A 16,841-nucleotide genomic window follows, 5' to 3' on the forward strand; every position below is an offset into this window, starting at 1 on the left:
ATCCTCAAAAGTTGCAGTGGCAAATGTGTGGCATGATCACTGATCAAAAGAAACAATTTACTTGGCTATGTTAAAGATGACTTACACTTACAAAAAGCTAGGAATCTATAGCAGTCCATTTCAATGTAACTGAATAAAGTAATTCTTCCTGCTGCTGTTTGGTGAGTCGATTTTTTTATCTATCCAATTACATGACAATTAAATGTAATCTCTCATATGCTGGACAAAAAAGTAAAACAGTGGAGACTCATTCTGTGGAACATCCACACCACATTATACTAATACAAAAGTAAGTCCAGCTGGACCACAGTCTGGAGTGGAAGCAAATGTGGTGAGACTCTCAGGCATTAAGATATAGTCAGCAATGAAGTAGTAAAATTAAGCTGTATGAAAACCTAATCAAAAGGGACATGGAATCCTGATCCAAATTCATTGAAAGAGCAACAACATAGATGTTGTCATCTCAAAACAAACCTGTCAATGCTTCAGCAGCTCTACACGCTGTTCACAGAATACAAATTATTTGTGACTCTGCAAAGGATGGGTATGGATCTCATACAGATCACATATTTCAATGCAGTGGTACAGGGCTGGAAAAACAGTCTTATAAAGAAGTGTCTGGACTGTGTGGACCTCACAAACGATGACAGTGACTCATGAGCAGCCAAGGGCAGGAGTTTGCAGATAAAACATGACAACTGTTATGGATAAGTGTAGAGATCATATGCAAAGAGAGGAACAGCTCCCTAAAAAGTCGAAGCTGGACTGCTGTAATTGCTACAGTCTCATCCAAAATGTTCTGCTGCAGTTATTGAAGACTATGAGGCTTGTTGTGATACACCTTAGACTTTGAGAACTCCCCACACAAGGTAATTGCACACTGACCAGAATCAAAATGACAGTGGACTCATTTAACATTACCAAAGAAACCGAAGTCCAAGAAAACAATTTCAGCCCTAAAATCATGTGCACTATACTTGGGTCAAAATAACAAAGTGACTGACAGCTTGTTGTTTATAGGATGATTGTTGTGACTTGTTCTTATATGCTTCATTTGTCTGTCCAGTATGTTCGTTTTTCAGAATGTGTGAAGATAGCTGTGAAGTTGTGTAAAAAAGTGTTAAGATTATTATTACCCTACAAAGCAAACTCAACACTTTACTTTAATGGGCAACATTGGAATGTAGTCAGTATGGAGCCTCACAGCTGATGTTATGGGAGCCATATTGCCCTTGCATGAAACAGCAAACCAGCATTTCCCCCTTCCATGTCCAACTGCCAATCACATTATTCTGATCCAGATATAGGTCCTGGAATAGGCGTACAGGGAGAGTTGGGGAGGGGGCTAAGGGGAGGAGTAACTTTTTTTGTGTCAAGGAAACACAATTCTGATGCACATTGTGAGACTGCAACCAAACTGTGTAAAACAATCAAAAACAAAAGGTGTGGCATGCTCAGAAACTGACATTTGTGCTTGCACACCAAATAGCACATTTTTATGAGAATAGAATTCAGATGTATGTTGTTTGTTATGGTGTATTCATATTGGTGTATATTATGTTGGAAAAGCAGGTTCAACTATTGGGTTCCAATTATATATACAGTCCTTAATTAAAAAGCACACCTTATACAACAGCTTTTACACAATACCAGTAAAAAAATTTACCTGCCAGGTATACAATAACAGGGAGAATCCATAAGCATGATCATCAAAGATCTTACTGTGTAAGAACAGTCAAATTGTCAAAAGTTGTGGACCTTTTCACAATCAGTATCCAGTTTTTATATTCTTCAAGAACCCCTTATTGGGCCAGTATGATAGTGACAAGTGACAGGAAGCATAGGATAAAACAATAACCTCAGTGTAACACAAATGGTACTGATAAAGGAGCAAGAATATCATTTCCCGCCAACTCTATGGAAACTGAATAACAGACAATCATGACATGGAGACGTACTGATCAAAAATATTGAGTAAGTGGGCACATGAATGCATCTGCAAACCACAGACTGATTTTGTTAGCCAAAAATATCTGAACCCACATACTACATCAACTCTTTACTCAAAACACGTGTTTTAAAGTTCCAATTAAGATATTAAATAGTGAAAACAAATTCATTCCTATACTCTCAGAAACACATAAACAGATATAATACAAGGCTACTGACATGTGACATTACCATTGTTTTACATTTTGGTCATTTGATATTGTTAAAACAATGGTAGCTCAGAAACTGGTGGAGTAATTTGTTTACCACGAGTGCTTAAAGAAATGGTTAGCATGAGTGCTTAAAGAAATGGTGCTGTTAATAAAATTGATATTTCATGTAATGGTCTTTGTTGGAAAATTTTTTACAGTTTTTTTCACACCAATATCTCGAAAAATCTTCATTCATCAGTTATCTTCAAGCAAGATTTACAATCGATACGCAACAAATTTTATGAAGGCCAACCAAACCTAGTTGATGTTTGCAACATGACTGATGAGGATCAGTGTGTGACATATTCTCAGATACAGATATCCTTAGGCATATCACAGAAGTCCTTGAAGATACCAAGAATATACTGAGAAAATTCCTCTACTCTTCAACATGACACTGCCAGTTGGCACACAGCACATAAACTAATTGATTAATTTGATGTTTTTCTCCACCAAATAATGTCTCATTGCCTGTATTCACCTGACTTATTCTTTACTCCTTTTTGTTCTCCTACATCAAACAAAAACTGTGGACACAAGTTTCATCACCTCAAGCATGAATGTTTCCAACATCAGAATGAAATAAATGTTGAGCATAATTTGTTCAAACACATCCAAAAAATATATAAATTTTAAAGGTGTTTATTTTAAGCAACAGGAAAACGAAATCTAGCGTAAATATATTTTTATTTCATTGATTTTGTGAGAATTTAAAAGGCAGTCCTCGTAAATAAAACAAAGTGAAAGTGTAAAAGGTAGGGGATTCTTATTAGGTATCCACATTGTCAGAGTTCAGCCATCCTTGTACATTGGCAACATCCAGTTGGATAGATTTGTTCTGTCATATTGCTAGCATTAAAGTGCATAAGTTTTTTCTGTCATACTGATAAGTTTACAAGTGTAAAGTTGTTTACTCCAACAGATAAGCTCAGTATAGATATATCATACTGAAATAATTCTTGATTTCTACTACATTTTCCTTATTCAGTCATTGAAATTAACAAAATATGATTACAGGTACTTTGGACTTAGTTCTGGCTCCTGGGCAGGCGTTCACCAAAGATGGAGTCAGATTAGGAAGAGGAAAAGGCTATTATGATAAGTTTTTAGCCAAGTGTTTCAAGAAACTGGAGAAACGCCCTACAATATTAGGACTAGCATTCAAAGAACAAATTGTACCTGAAATTCCACAGACTGAGACTGATGTTGTTCTCGATGAAGTTCTCTTTGAAGACAAATGATATTTTCTGTCTCAACAGTACTTTTCTGCTCTTAGAAGGAAGATGTAGAATAATGTGATGCAACTAATGTTTCCATACTGCAATAAACACATATTTTATTATTTTTCCAAAGAAAATATTCTCTCTTTACATTATTACTGGATACAGATGTGAAAAGGTCACTATAATAGTTGCTTACTTATAATATGTGCCAATTTTAAGCAAGGATTTTTCTCCCAGTAAGTGACAAAACTGGTCAATTTATAATGTATTTAGAAATACATGAGTAATCAGGTGGTAAATATTCATACCAATGCACAAGGAGAAAAAATTATTGCATGGTAGTTTCAGTGGTATATATATTTACAAGTGTTATTTAAAGGGTTAAAGTGAAGGACAACAATGATCTTACCATTCTTTCTTACTTCTTATAATTTTGAAACTTTAAATAGCTACTGCAGCCTGCTTTCGACACACATCATCACCAGAAATTATATATACAAACAAGTGAGTCAATACCCTTCATAGATGGAAAATACATATTTATCAAAATCCCAAGACAGCTGTCTCCATAGATCTCTTTTTCCATTAAGGAAAAATACTCCGTTTCAATCAATAAGCTGCATTTGCTTGCCACTAATAAAATTTTTATGTGGGTCAATTTTTTAAAAATGAGACACATGCCTCGATAACTGACCCAGAAAGAGCATTGCTCTTCAAAGACATGGAAACTATGTTTGATTCCTGTTCTGGCACACACTTTTAATCTACCAGGAAATTTCAAGTCAGTAGACAATAATAATACTCCAATGTTATGGTTATTACAAAACTGAGATTTGTTTGGAGACTTGTTGAAGATTTTCTTGTTAACTTTCATCGCAGGATCCCCAGTTGGCATTCTCTTAATTTTTTTCTGACACTTTAACTGTATAAACGAACATCAGTTAAAGATCTTGAGATAAACATCAACTGGCAATAACATGAACTACATTTTCCATCAGTGCTTTGTAAAATGTGATAACAACATTAGATAAGGAAACACTTCCTAATATTTTGCAAAATTATATTTATTTGGTAATAAACTTGCTTTTGGTGATAACCTGAAGCTGACCTAAGAAGCCGAAATCTAGTTCATGAGTGCAATTTTTCAGAATATTAGGAAGTGTTCCTTTGTTTAACATTAGCTCGCAATATTCCATTATGATTTCCCATTGGAATGGAGTCATCCAAAATCACACCAGTAATACAGGGTGTGTCAAAAAGTACCACCCAATTTTAAAAAATCATAATTATTATGTTGTTTGAGATATGTGCGTGAACACTGTACTGTTGGAAAGAGCAAACTCTCAAGTTTTCCATGGTTCCACATGAAGTTGTATAACATGAAAGGGACTCTCCAAAATTTACTGTGTTTTGTGCAGCTTCACAGGAAAAGGGTGTATGGTCCATTTTTCTTTGCTGAGCACACTGTTACAGGAAGCACATATCTCGATATGGTTGAGAACTTTCTCTTCCCTCAGTTGGAGACTGCTTCAAACAACTTCATCTACCAACAGGATGGGGCACTACCCCACTGGCATCTGGAAGTGCGGGAATTTTTAAATCAAAGGATAACTGATCAATGGATCGGTCGCACTGGACCAAGTGATTCAGCCTTACGTTACTAGACTCCAAGGTTACCAGACCTGGCTGTATGTGATTATATCTTGTGGGGGTTTATAAAAGACTGTTTATGTGCCTCCATTACCAACAACAGCAAATGAACTGAGACATCGCATAACAGCACTGTGGAAGCTGTAACTCAAGATACACTCGCTGCAGTGTGGGAACAACTTGAATATTGCACTGTCATATGCTGTGCCTCTCAAGGTGGGCGTATTGAACACCTATGAAAAGGTATGAAAAAAAAACTTTTTTGAGTTTCCCATTCATCAAAAAAACAAAATTCATTGTATATGTTTATTAGTTTCAGAAATACAGACATGCCAAATCGGCATACTGGGTGTATCAAAAAGAATCATCTGATTTGGATGATTCTTTTTGATACACCCAGTATATTAGATTCACAGGTAGTGACATAATGCTACAAATAGAAATGCGTCAAATACTTCTGATTTGCAATTTTTTTTTAACTGAGCTAGTATTTTTGTGTCATAAAAATCATGTCTGGTTTTTTGTGAACAATATTTAGTTTTCTTTACATGTATTATTTAATGTACGATATTTTATCTGCATGCAAATGTGGCACCATACTGTAAAAACGTTAACAAGAAGAACTCACTTGATGTTCAAGTAAAATAATGTAATTTACCATCAACAATTCAGTGCAAGCATCAGATGTCATGACAGATATCTGACCATTAGTTGAACATTATAGGAGGTAAAAAGACAACTGTCTCACTTTTAATACCAGCTGAGTGAGTTCAGTGAATAAGAATGCCTATTGTGCAAATTATAAAGGGTGATTTTTCTCAATGGGGGCAAACTGCACAAAACAGCCCCTTAGAAGATAAGAAGGAAGAAAGGTTACATGTACATGGAAATGAAGTCCCATACTGCTTGACAGAGCGTAGGGGAACGATGCGGGAGACTCGCACCGCTGTACTAGGCAAGGTCCTAATGGAGGTGGTTTGCCATTGCCTTCCTCCAACCGTAATGGGGATGAATGATGATGATGAAGATGACACAACACCACCCAATTATCTCGGGGCAGATGAAAATCCCTGACCCCGCCAGGAATCAAACCCAGGACCCCGTGCTTGGGAAGCGAGAACACTACCACGAGCTGTGGACTTACATGGACATACAGCCAAAAATTAATTCTTCATGCCTGTACAGTGCAAATCAGTGCACACCATACTGTGATGAGACCACCATTACACAAACTGTTCAATGCGATATCCATAGGCCTCTTAAGCACGTGTGAACACAATTCCGCAGTGACTGGTCCAGGATTGTTCTGCGTACACAACTTCTTCCAGGTGCCCCCACAGGAAGAGATCTAAAAGGCTGAGAACCAGTGATAGGGCAGGCCATGCAACTAGATTAGCTCATCCATTCCATCAGCGACAGTAGATGTTGCCAAGATGTCTCTGCATGGAAATGTGGAAGCAAGTTGGGGCACTATCACGTAGTAGCCATATTGCCTTTTGTACCACCAAAGTCAAGTCTTCTAGCAGCGGAGGCAGTGTCACTCACAGGTCGTGCAAATATGCCTCATCTGTGAGGCATTGTGGAAGAATGATTGGTCCTGCGTGACAGTCACCAACAATCCTCACCCACACATTGAGAGTGAACGGGTTTTAATGGTTCACTGTCAGTATACCACTGGGTTTTCCATAGCCCACAGGTGATGTGAAGGTTGCCAACATTGCCTCTCATAAAGTCGCCTCATTTGTGAATAGTGTGGATGACAGAAATCCCAGCACCATGGTGGTCTGTGTAATGAACTGACAACAAAACAGTCACTGTGAAGGCAAGTCCACAGATAAGAAAGCATGCACACATTTAAGTGATATAGATAGTGGCAACTGTCATGCAGAATGTTCTATATGGCTGGCCATCTTACCCCAAGCTGGTGGGCCATCAGCCTTGTGCTCATACTTGTGTCATATTCTATAATGTTCAATGCCTGTTCCTACAAAGCTTGCATATGTCCAGGCGCTTCCTCTGATGGTTACCCATTCTCATAAAGGAGCCTGCCTCACACAAACAATTGCTGCAAACAGTTTATGATATGGTTGCTGTCAGCAGGGATACTTCAGTCTTGCTGCCATTTGCGTGTCCATATGTAAAGACCTGATTGGCCTGTTCCTGACTAGTGTACTGGGCCACCTGTACAGTACACTACAGTACTACATGACACATGTTCCCACCAACTATTTGGATGAACTTGGGTGAAATGTGTCAAGTCAAGCAAGCGGATCTCTCTAAGTTGTTGGTGTTGAGTAGGATACTATTGTGGCCAAATGAAGATTCAGATATCTTAACTTCATTAGGAGTATACAGAAGATGCTTCAGTTCTGGTAAACTGCTAAGTTTAGTTACAAGTTAAAAAAAGTAGCAGTTTAATTAGAAGTTAAAAATAGTCCCTACTGTTATATCTCAGACATCTTTGTCACCCAAGACCTGAAACAGCCAGCTGAATGTTATAGCTCCTATGTGAACACACAACCCAACACCACCACAAGCAAGTACAATATAGAACTGTCTCCCATGGAACACCTAGAAGGGCTGAAGTCTTAGAGTGGTTCCATGGTCTCTTGCAGTACATGAATGAATGGAAGGGGAAATAGGTGGACATTCTCTTATGGCCAATAGACACTTCTACCACATCAAGGAACTGACAGTCTATAGTACCTGGGCCTTAAAAGAAAATGGTGTGAAGCATCAGGGATCAAGGTGACCCTTCTGGCCATACTAATTTAGTACAACTATATGCCACCAGAAAATCTCAATATAATTGTTCCAATGAATCAATCTACCTTTGAGATACTTATAAATCCAAGATATGACAAATGGTGGGATGTTAGTTTAGAACTATATAAATGCAAAATTAGTGAACTTGACTTACAAGGTATTGAAGAAATGTTAACATCAGCTGGTGAAAGTAACGCTTTTTATAGTAGTTTAACCCTTTAACTGCTCTGGGCGTGTTAATGTGCACGCCTTTGTACCTGTCCCTGTGTGCTCTGAACGTGTTTACGCGCGCCACCAATCCTTCTACCTGGTACTCTGAACGTGTCTACGTGTAGGTAGAAGGACTGGTGGCACGCGTAAACACGTTCAGAGCAGTTAAAGGGTTAAATGAAATTTGGAACAATTACTATACTCTTTTTGATAGCTTAACATGGTTGAATAAAATTCTTCTTTTTCAGTTTAAAGATAACACTGATGTTTCTTAATAATTTAGTTCTGTGGTTCAATAAAAATGCTTGGAATAAATGGATGTCAAAAGTGGAGTTTCTGATAACAGATTCAACAGAAAGTTAAATGCTTTAATTATCATTGGACTAACAATAATGGAAAAACTGTTTTTTTTTTAATTGTTTCATCAACTTAGCAATAAATGTTGGACATATTAACCAGTACGATAATAAACAAATCAGTTTGTGCTCCGAGATGCTGTAAACAGAAGGATTATACTCGATAACGAAATTTCAGTGGAAGATGGTGCTATAGAGGATTTTAAATGTGTTGCTTATTCAGTCTCTTACTTAATACTGATGTGGTAAAAGGCGATTTTGGAATTAGAAATAAAAAAACGCATTTATTAAAACCTTGTTTTATTTATCAGTCCCAATCCATATTTAGAATAAATGTTATAAAAATTAGTTATTTGTTTTTGGAATGGTATATTATATATCATACTGGTTACTGAACATAGTTGAATGACTGCCTCTGACTAGACCAAGTACTGTTTCTGAGCTATTCACATTACTAATATGCTCTTGGCTAGTGTTCCTTGTCAATCACAGTACACAGTACATTCTGCAGTTGTTTCAACAACATCATAGTATCTGTAAATGAAGTTTCATTTGGAGCAGTTAATGTGGATAAGGTGTACGTAGGATTTATGCCAACACATACACTCGACTGCAAAGATGGGTCACTGTTATTTCTATTTCCTAGATTTTATGTGTCAGCTTTCCCTACGAGATCAGTGTAACTTTCAACACTTGTAACAGTTTCAGTTGCTAAGGCAGATTCTGTAGCAGTTAATACAGATGCTGGGTTTATACCAAAATTTAACCTACCCACATGTGGATTAATATAAGGTCCTTGTTTATTCAAGTATGTAATGTGTATTTGATTTTCTAATACAGCCGGAAAAATAATATTAAGCAATGGGTATGGATTACATACTAAATCAAGTTACGGAGAGTACTCAGAATGAATAATAGAACTATATGTCATTATATCAGTGTCAATTTCTGAGACAACTCTGTAATCATCTCCAACACCATGTGTGTGTGTGTTATTAGTTCCAGCATGATTAATGAAAGAGTATTAAAATTTTCTATTAAAATGAAGACCCGTTTTATACTTTTCAACATTTGCTGAGAAGCTGTTATGTGTATTATTAAATCCATACCAATTATTCACATATAACCTACTAATGCTGTACCTCATTCTTTACTAATAACAGTTGTTACCACAATATTAGTAGCTTCAAATGCAACAGGCTGAAGACTAATCCTTGGCATTTGTAAATTCAAACCACTGTCTGTTACCAAATTTTTATTTTGATCCAGTGTTGCAAGATTTCAAAATGAGGAGTTCGTGGGGAATGCTATATGCGAGTTATGTGCCCTAGCATCCCCTCTACTGGCACCCCACTGGTAATAAATCAAATGGAGAAGATGACATATACAAAAATGGTCGAGCAAAAAGTATTTCAGCTAGTGGTCACCATTACTACGAAATCACCATTACTACGAAATCACCATCTACAATAGGAGAATATGTGGGTGCAGGTAATGGATAGTCTCTGGTATTTGAGGAATTACTAATTTGATTGCCACCTTTAAAAGGTCCACTTATTTTACCTCTTTTTAGATGGACCACCATCACTGTCAGGACTCATTATTTGATGTCCTGCACCTCCACAAGAAGTGCTTGGCATTTTGTCTGGTACTGATGTCACTGTGTCTTCTCTAATAGCTGTATTCATTGGTCACTACTACTACTTAGTGAATAATAAACTAGTTGACCTACAGTTTCTTGCTGTTCAGGTTCTTCAGACTGCTGTGGTGATCCAGAAACTTCATTTTCCCTTCGTTCTTATATTGGTACCAATATCTTGTCTCCCATGCCTTCCTTTAAAGGTGGTGGTGGATGTCTATCTCTAGGCAAACCATGAATGTGTGAACCATATGAATATCATTTCTGGCCTTCGTGCAGTGTTTCTCAGTTTGGTCTTTATCATGGTGGAATTTCATTTACTACACCAGTTATTCCAATGCTGCCTCACAGGGCAAAGGCATCTGTAGCTGCCCATAGCTGTGTTAGCCGGTAAGCACAGGTAATGTGGGCTGCCCACCATGTGGCACTTTTGTGCGCATTCTGCAGTTCATCGAGCTGCTTGATCACCCCTGCCCGAAGAGTGCTATTAGCTCTGTGGGCACAGTAAATGAAATGTTTTTCACAGTAGTGAAAATGAACAAGTGCTCATAGCTTGTAGAGCCCATGTTTCCTGGATGTTTTTGTGAGAGCAGGGATCACTAGTGACTTGTCTCGTGGGACCAGTTGTACTTCCACAACATCTCACAGGTGAGAAATATCTGCACTACCTGTGGGTGACCTTGCCTCACCGCTGAAGAGTTGCCTTTACTGGTGCAAAGGGTGATGCAGTTGCTGTATGATGTTGCTACAACACACAGCCATCTTGAGAGTGTAGCTAAAACACTAGTACTGAAAGAAAATTCTCACTTGCCTGGTGTGTTCTCATTTGTGCTGTCAATCATTGCAATCTACACTGTCAAAGATCGTTTATCTCCACCCTCGAGTAGGTGCCTCTCCCTTGGAAAGCATTTCTGGTAGTGTGTCCATATAACCATTTTCTCTCCTCATCCTCTCAGGGATCATTTCCTGCATTAGTCCCCATTTAGCAAAATCACCCAAGTTTATATGGAAAGTAGCATAATGTTTTGTCAGGCAGCACACCATTCAAATGGCTTCAACAACAGCACAAAAATCCCCGTATTAAATGCATTTTTATTCTGAAATCTCTTTTCATACTTACTAAAGAGTTATATTGCAGAATTTGTCTCATAGAAATCTGCTATTCTGATGCAAAAGAAATCATAGTTCGACTTTAAAAATGAATCCCTGTTCTTAGTAGTCATTAAGTTGTAAAAACATATTGGTCTTTGTTTCATGAACTGCTGATCACAATTTGTCTACGAAAGGAGATACTGCAAATATCTGAGTCGAAAGTTGTGTGATGTGAAAAAGTTGTCCACGTCACACAAACTTCACAATGGGCTAAATGTATTATAGAGTTGTCAATCTCCTGAGTTGTTCACAAGAATTATCTCCAGGAGATTCAAGGCTGTGGAGACATGTAATACCATATCAATAGAATTACCTAAGAGTATTGTTCCAAGTGACATTAATGAAAGGATATTTGAAAAGCAAACAAAATTTCTAACTTCTGATAACAAAATCAGCATTAACTCACAATGGCAAAGTTAATTAAATTAAAAATGCAAGTCGTTTCCAGAGCAAGTTCTTATGAATATGCGTATCAAGAAACTTTAGACATTCCGATTTACATTTTCCGTCATCCTGTATTCTACTACCTGCTGTGAAGGTTGCAACCTGCTGCATGCAGAACTGTGTTTTTTCTAAAATAAATGACAGTCTACTTACAGAAGTCATCCAATTATTTTAGAGCAAATTTAATATACTTTTCCTTTGTTTGATATACTAACAGCCAAAGTTGCAAAATTCTCTTTTTTTTAATTTATTTGACGACTAGCTTCAACTTACCTGAAACCACTTTCAACAATCCAGGTAGACAAAACAGTGTTTTTTTCCATAACAGCATGCAAACCATGTTAAAATTGCACATACATGTATATGAAAATCAAGTTTTTCTATTATCAATTGCAAGGCAAACATACAACTGCCATTCCCACTGTTCATAGAATTACCTGACACTGATATACTTGTAGGTGCAATCTCAACATGGTTTGCATGCTATTACAGAAAAATATTGTTTTCCCTGTGTGGATGATTTGATAATTGGTTCAACGTAACCCAAAACTAGTCATCAAGTAAATAAAAAACACTTAATTCTGCACCTTTGGCTGTTTCTATATCAAACTGGTTAACATAAGTTGCTGTCCTGTTACTAACCTATCATGCTGAAAAATTCACTTTCTCTTTGGCCAGTGCATCTTTAGTGGCCCTGATTATTGCACCTACATCATCAATAAAGACAATTATTTCTGTTTCAGTGGTATAATGCAGCAGGTTGTCTAAATATAACACATTGACCAGTATCAAACTCTTTGAAAGTAGATTCCCCCTTCCCCGTCCAAATATGACTCTATATCAAAACTAACGGACCTGCCCTACATGAGTCCCTGGATCTTTACTAGTTAAATCTGAAGAAAACCAATTATTACATATGCCTATAGTGCCAATAAGAGTACATTTTGCGAAAAGAATGTTTTAATATGTGTAAAAAAGTGTCTTAGATGGCTCACAGAATATACTAATAGGTGATATTTTATCATTTAAATACTTTATTATGTTGTTTGTAAATTGATAAATGGCACTTGCAGTGAAAGGACCTTTCCAGAATCCAGATTGACCACTAAAACAAGAAAGCTGAATATGAATGGATATAACTCATTATCCAGTTACTGCAGGTGACATGTGGAGAAAGGATTTGCCACTTTCATTAAGGGAGGGAGGTGAACATACAAATAGGAACACTGTTATTCTTAGATTTTGCTTTGAACAGAGTTTTGAAGCTTGTGCACAGAGCAAGAAAAGCACGGAAAGTTGACAGTAAAACTCATAATATATAGGACACTAGTAAATAATTTTGTAACATTGGAAGCTGAAGAAGTTAATTAAAATTTGTGCTGCGGCTGGGACTCAAACCCAGGTCTTCTTGCTTACTAGGCAAATATGCTGACCACTATACCACCACAGCATTATGGTCAACATAGCTGCACGAACTACCCAAGTCAAATACCCTCTCCACCACAAACTCCAATTCACAGCTCCCCTTATATTGTCACTATTACCAGGGCTCTCTGACGTTGGCATAGCACCCCAGCATTGGACATAATGGAAAAGTGCAGTACTACATGTGATCATAAAGACCTTCAATTAAATTTTCCCTGAGACATTTAAATCTCTAATTTGTCTACAATAACGATGGAAGCTGAAGAAGTGAATTAAAATTTGTGCTTTGACTGGCCCTCAAACCTGGGTCTTCTTACTTACTAGGCAGATATGCTGACCATTACACCATCGCAGCATTATGGTCAACAGAGCTGCATGAACTACCCAAGTCATGTACCCTAGTTATTCATAAAACAACTTTATGTGTAACTGAACTTTTTAACTTCCACACAAAAAGAGGTATAGTAATAAATAGTAAATTTTTCAATTTAAATATTTTAGAATTATACTTGAGTCCTTTGTCATTCCACATACTGTAATCAAATTCCTCTCACCCAATCTGCAGCAAGCATTACTTGAGCCAACAGCATCACTATTGATAACATTTTTGTGGAAGTATCAAGACATAAATTATTCTGTAACTGATGGTTTCTCAGATCATATCTCTCAAGATGAACAGGTAAACTACATTAAATCTTACCATTACATCAGCAGCACCAATGCATAATTCATTAAAGTATTGGATGATGACCATCAAGTTGCATCTGTGGTAGCATCCTTCCTCAAACAGGGGCAGAGTGTTGTGTGGTAAACTGAGGTAACAGACCTGCTGATTATTGGACTCAGTGGGATATTATCCATACACACCCTTGCATTGTGACAACATTCCTCCATGCAGACTTCACAAACTGCATCAAGGCAGGCAAGCTAGCTAAATCCTAGTGCCAGGGGTGGAACACTGCTGAGGCAGCACGCTGTAAACAGCAGTCTGCTGAAGTAGTGAGCTAATGTTGCAGTGCATTGATCCTGTACATGACCAAGGGGGTCCCTGTCACAACAAAGTTTGGCACAGCCACCAGAAATACTCACAGCTCAGACCCAGTATCATTTTGTCTTCGACTAGTACTGACGCCAAGCCATGTTAAGTGCCAACTGACGGACCCAAGTAAGTCAACCACCTTCATCTAAGTCAAGCCACTACATCCACTAGCTGCCAGTCTGTAAGCTGCTGTTAGACCTGATGAGTACAAGCCTTCAGTTAGAGCTACCAAGAGGGACCACCTCCAGTCTGACTTCATCCAGTCTGAGTGTTTCCAAAAGATCTTGGGGTTGGAGCCTGTGTGTCGGTGCAGGACAAGCTAGACCGACTGCTTGAGCAGCTGCCTGTCCACTCCACACAAACGTGATTGCTAGCTATCAACACCTGATGTTTGCCCCAGGTCCACAATGTGCATGTTAACACTGCCGCTTCGCAGAGCCAGCACTCCTACCTGGTGACCGTGAACTGCTGCAGTCAAGCATATGGCCTTCTATTACGCTGAGGTAGTCACTGTTGCCTGGAGACCACCACACAGCATCAAGTCACCACCTTCAATCACTATATGAGCATCTTATTAAATATGAAAATGTATTTTCTAACTGAGCTCAATTTATTTCATGACAGTCGAGTTGTTGCTGTTTTATGACCCATTGCCCTGCATGTGCCATCCTGTGTTAAGGGGTAGCCAGCCTGGCAATTAAGCAGGTCTGCACCATCCACCTCATTAGATTTGGTAAAGCATCAGAGAAACTACACAAACAATACCCAAGAGGCTGCATGAAGACGTTAAAAGAGCTGGGAAAAGGTGAGAGTAATAAATAAAAGAAATTGAGGAATTAAAGAAGTATTTACAAAATACAGACTGGAATGACGCAAATAACACTGTTGTCCTAAAAAATTAAATGCTTCTACATGATGAGTTACTAGTAACATCAGAATATCAACAGAGTTTCAAAAATAAACTTATAAATATTGATACAATAAGCTGTACACTACTCTGAGCATTCTGGTTTTAAATCATAACAACATCTTGTCTTATTAAACAAACTGTTATCTTTTTGTTTAAGTTTGTTCACAAATGAAAATTGCATAAATCCTTATGGAGTGCTCCCTCGTACATACATTGTGACAACTTTTACATGGAGTTTCAGGACAAGTGACATACGGTCATGATAGGATGCCATCTGCCAGAGCAGAAATAGGCCAGACAGGGAAAAATGGCATCCAGTAGGTGTGGCCACCACTTTTTGGTGTTCTGTAACCTCTGCCATGTCACAGAATGACACACAATTTTTTCGTATGGAACAAACCATTAAAATATACAAGCATACAGTTTATATCACAAAGTTAACATATAAGAAACACATCTATTAACACTTTCAGGTCTTCAAACAAATTAGAAACTATTTCAAGATATATGAAAGTCAGACTGTCACTTGTCATCTTTATGATGAGTACAATCTAACCTTTTCCTAATATGGCGATATTTCAACCCTGAGTTTCGATCATAATGAGTTCTCCTCTCCTTTACGCAATCAGTCCCTTTCTTCACCATGTACAACAATTGATTGCTAATCAGTGAAGCATTATCATTGTTTAAGCGCATTTATGAGTTAATTGTCCAACAAACAGTAACAAATTTCAAAAAACTTTCATAATTAATATCATAAAAACATGCAGGGCACAGATGACTAAGATGAATTCAAGCATCCAGCTGAAAAACTTTTTTTTGAGTCATCAGTCTTCTGACTGGTTTGATGCGGCCCACCAAGAATTCCTTTCCTGTGCCAACCTCTTCATCTAAGAGTAGCAAATGCAAAATACCTCCTCAATTATCTACTGGATGTATTCCAATCTCTGTCTTCCTCTATTGTTTTTACCCTCTACAGCTCCCTCTAATACCATGGAGGTCTTAATAGATGTCCTATCATCCTGTCCCTTCTCCTTGTCAGTGTTTTCCACATATTCCTTTCCTCTCCAATTCTCTGCAGAGCCCGTTCATTCCTTACCTTATCAGCCCACCTAATTTTCAACATTCATCTGCAGCACCACATCTCAAATGCTCCGATTCTCTTCTGTTCTGGTTTTCCACAGTCCATGTTTCACTACCATACAATGCTGTGCACCAAACACTTATTCTCAGAAATTTCTTCCTCAAATTTAGGCCTGTGTTTGATACTAGTAGACTTCTCTCGGCCAGGAATGCCCTTTTTGCCAGTGCTAGTCTGCTTTTAATGTCCTCCTTGGTCCATCCATCATTGGTTATTTTGCTGCCTAGGTAGTAGAAATGTGGTGCTACAGAAGAATGCTGAAGATAAGGTGGGTAGATCACGTAACTAATGAGGAGGTATTGAATAGGACTGGGGAGAAGAGAAGTTTGTGGCACAACTTGACTAGAAGAAGGGATCGGTTGGTAGGACATGTTTTGAGGCATCAAGGGATCACAAATTTAGCATTGGAGGGCAGCGTGGAGGGTAAAAATCGTAGAGGGAGACCAAGAGATCAATACACTAAGCAGATTCAGAAGGATGTAGGTTGCAGTAGGTACTGGGAGATGAAGAAGCTTGCACAGGATAGAGTAGCATGGAGAGCTGCATCAAACCAGTCTCAGGACTGAAGACCACAACAACAAGGTAGTAGAATCACTGAACTCCATCTACACATGACCATCAATCCGGGATAAGTTCTTTGCTGTTCTCATTTCTAGTACTTCTCATTACTTTTGTCTTTCTTCAA

The 16,841-nt window shown here is 38.0% G+C and overlaps 1 protein-coding gene and 1 non-coding gene across 2 annotated transcripts in view; one reads left to right on the forward strand and one right to left on the reverse strand.

Moving 5' to 3' along the window:
- The window catches only part of LOC124795912 (5-formyltetrahydrofolate cyclo-ligase), an 84,434-nt gene extending 80,876 nt beyond the window's left edge, over positions 1–3,558 (forward strand). The window contains exon 4 of the mRNA XM_047259996.1: positions 3,219–3,558. Coding sequence (XP_047115952.1) covers positions 3,219–3,442 — 224 coding nt within the window. The 3' untranslated portion in view covers positions 3,443–3,558. The remainder of the gene's footprint in view (positions 1–3,218) is intronic.
- A 9,460-nt stretch (positions 3,559–13,018) lies between these two features.
- On the reverse strand, positions 13,019–13,091 carry Trnat-agu. The gene has a single exon. It is a non-coding gene; the product is annotated as a tRNA-Thr (tRNA).
- Positions 13,092–16,841: the final 3,750 nt, after the last annotated feature.

This window comes from Schistocerca piceifrons, chromosome 1, assembly GCF_021461385.2.
Source record: "Schistocerca piceifrons isolate TAMUIC-IGC-003096 chromosome 1, iqSchPice1.1, whole genome shotgun sequence".
In the NCBI taxonomy this organism is placed as follows: Eukaryota; Metazoa; Arthropoda; class Insecta; order Orthoptera; family Acrididae; genus Schistocerca; species Schistocerca piceifrons.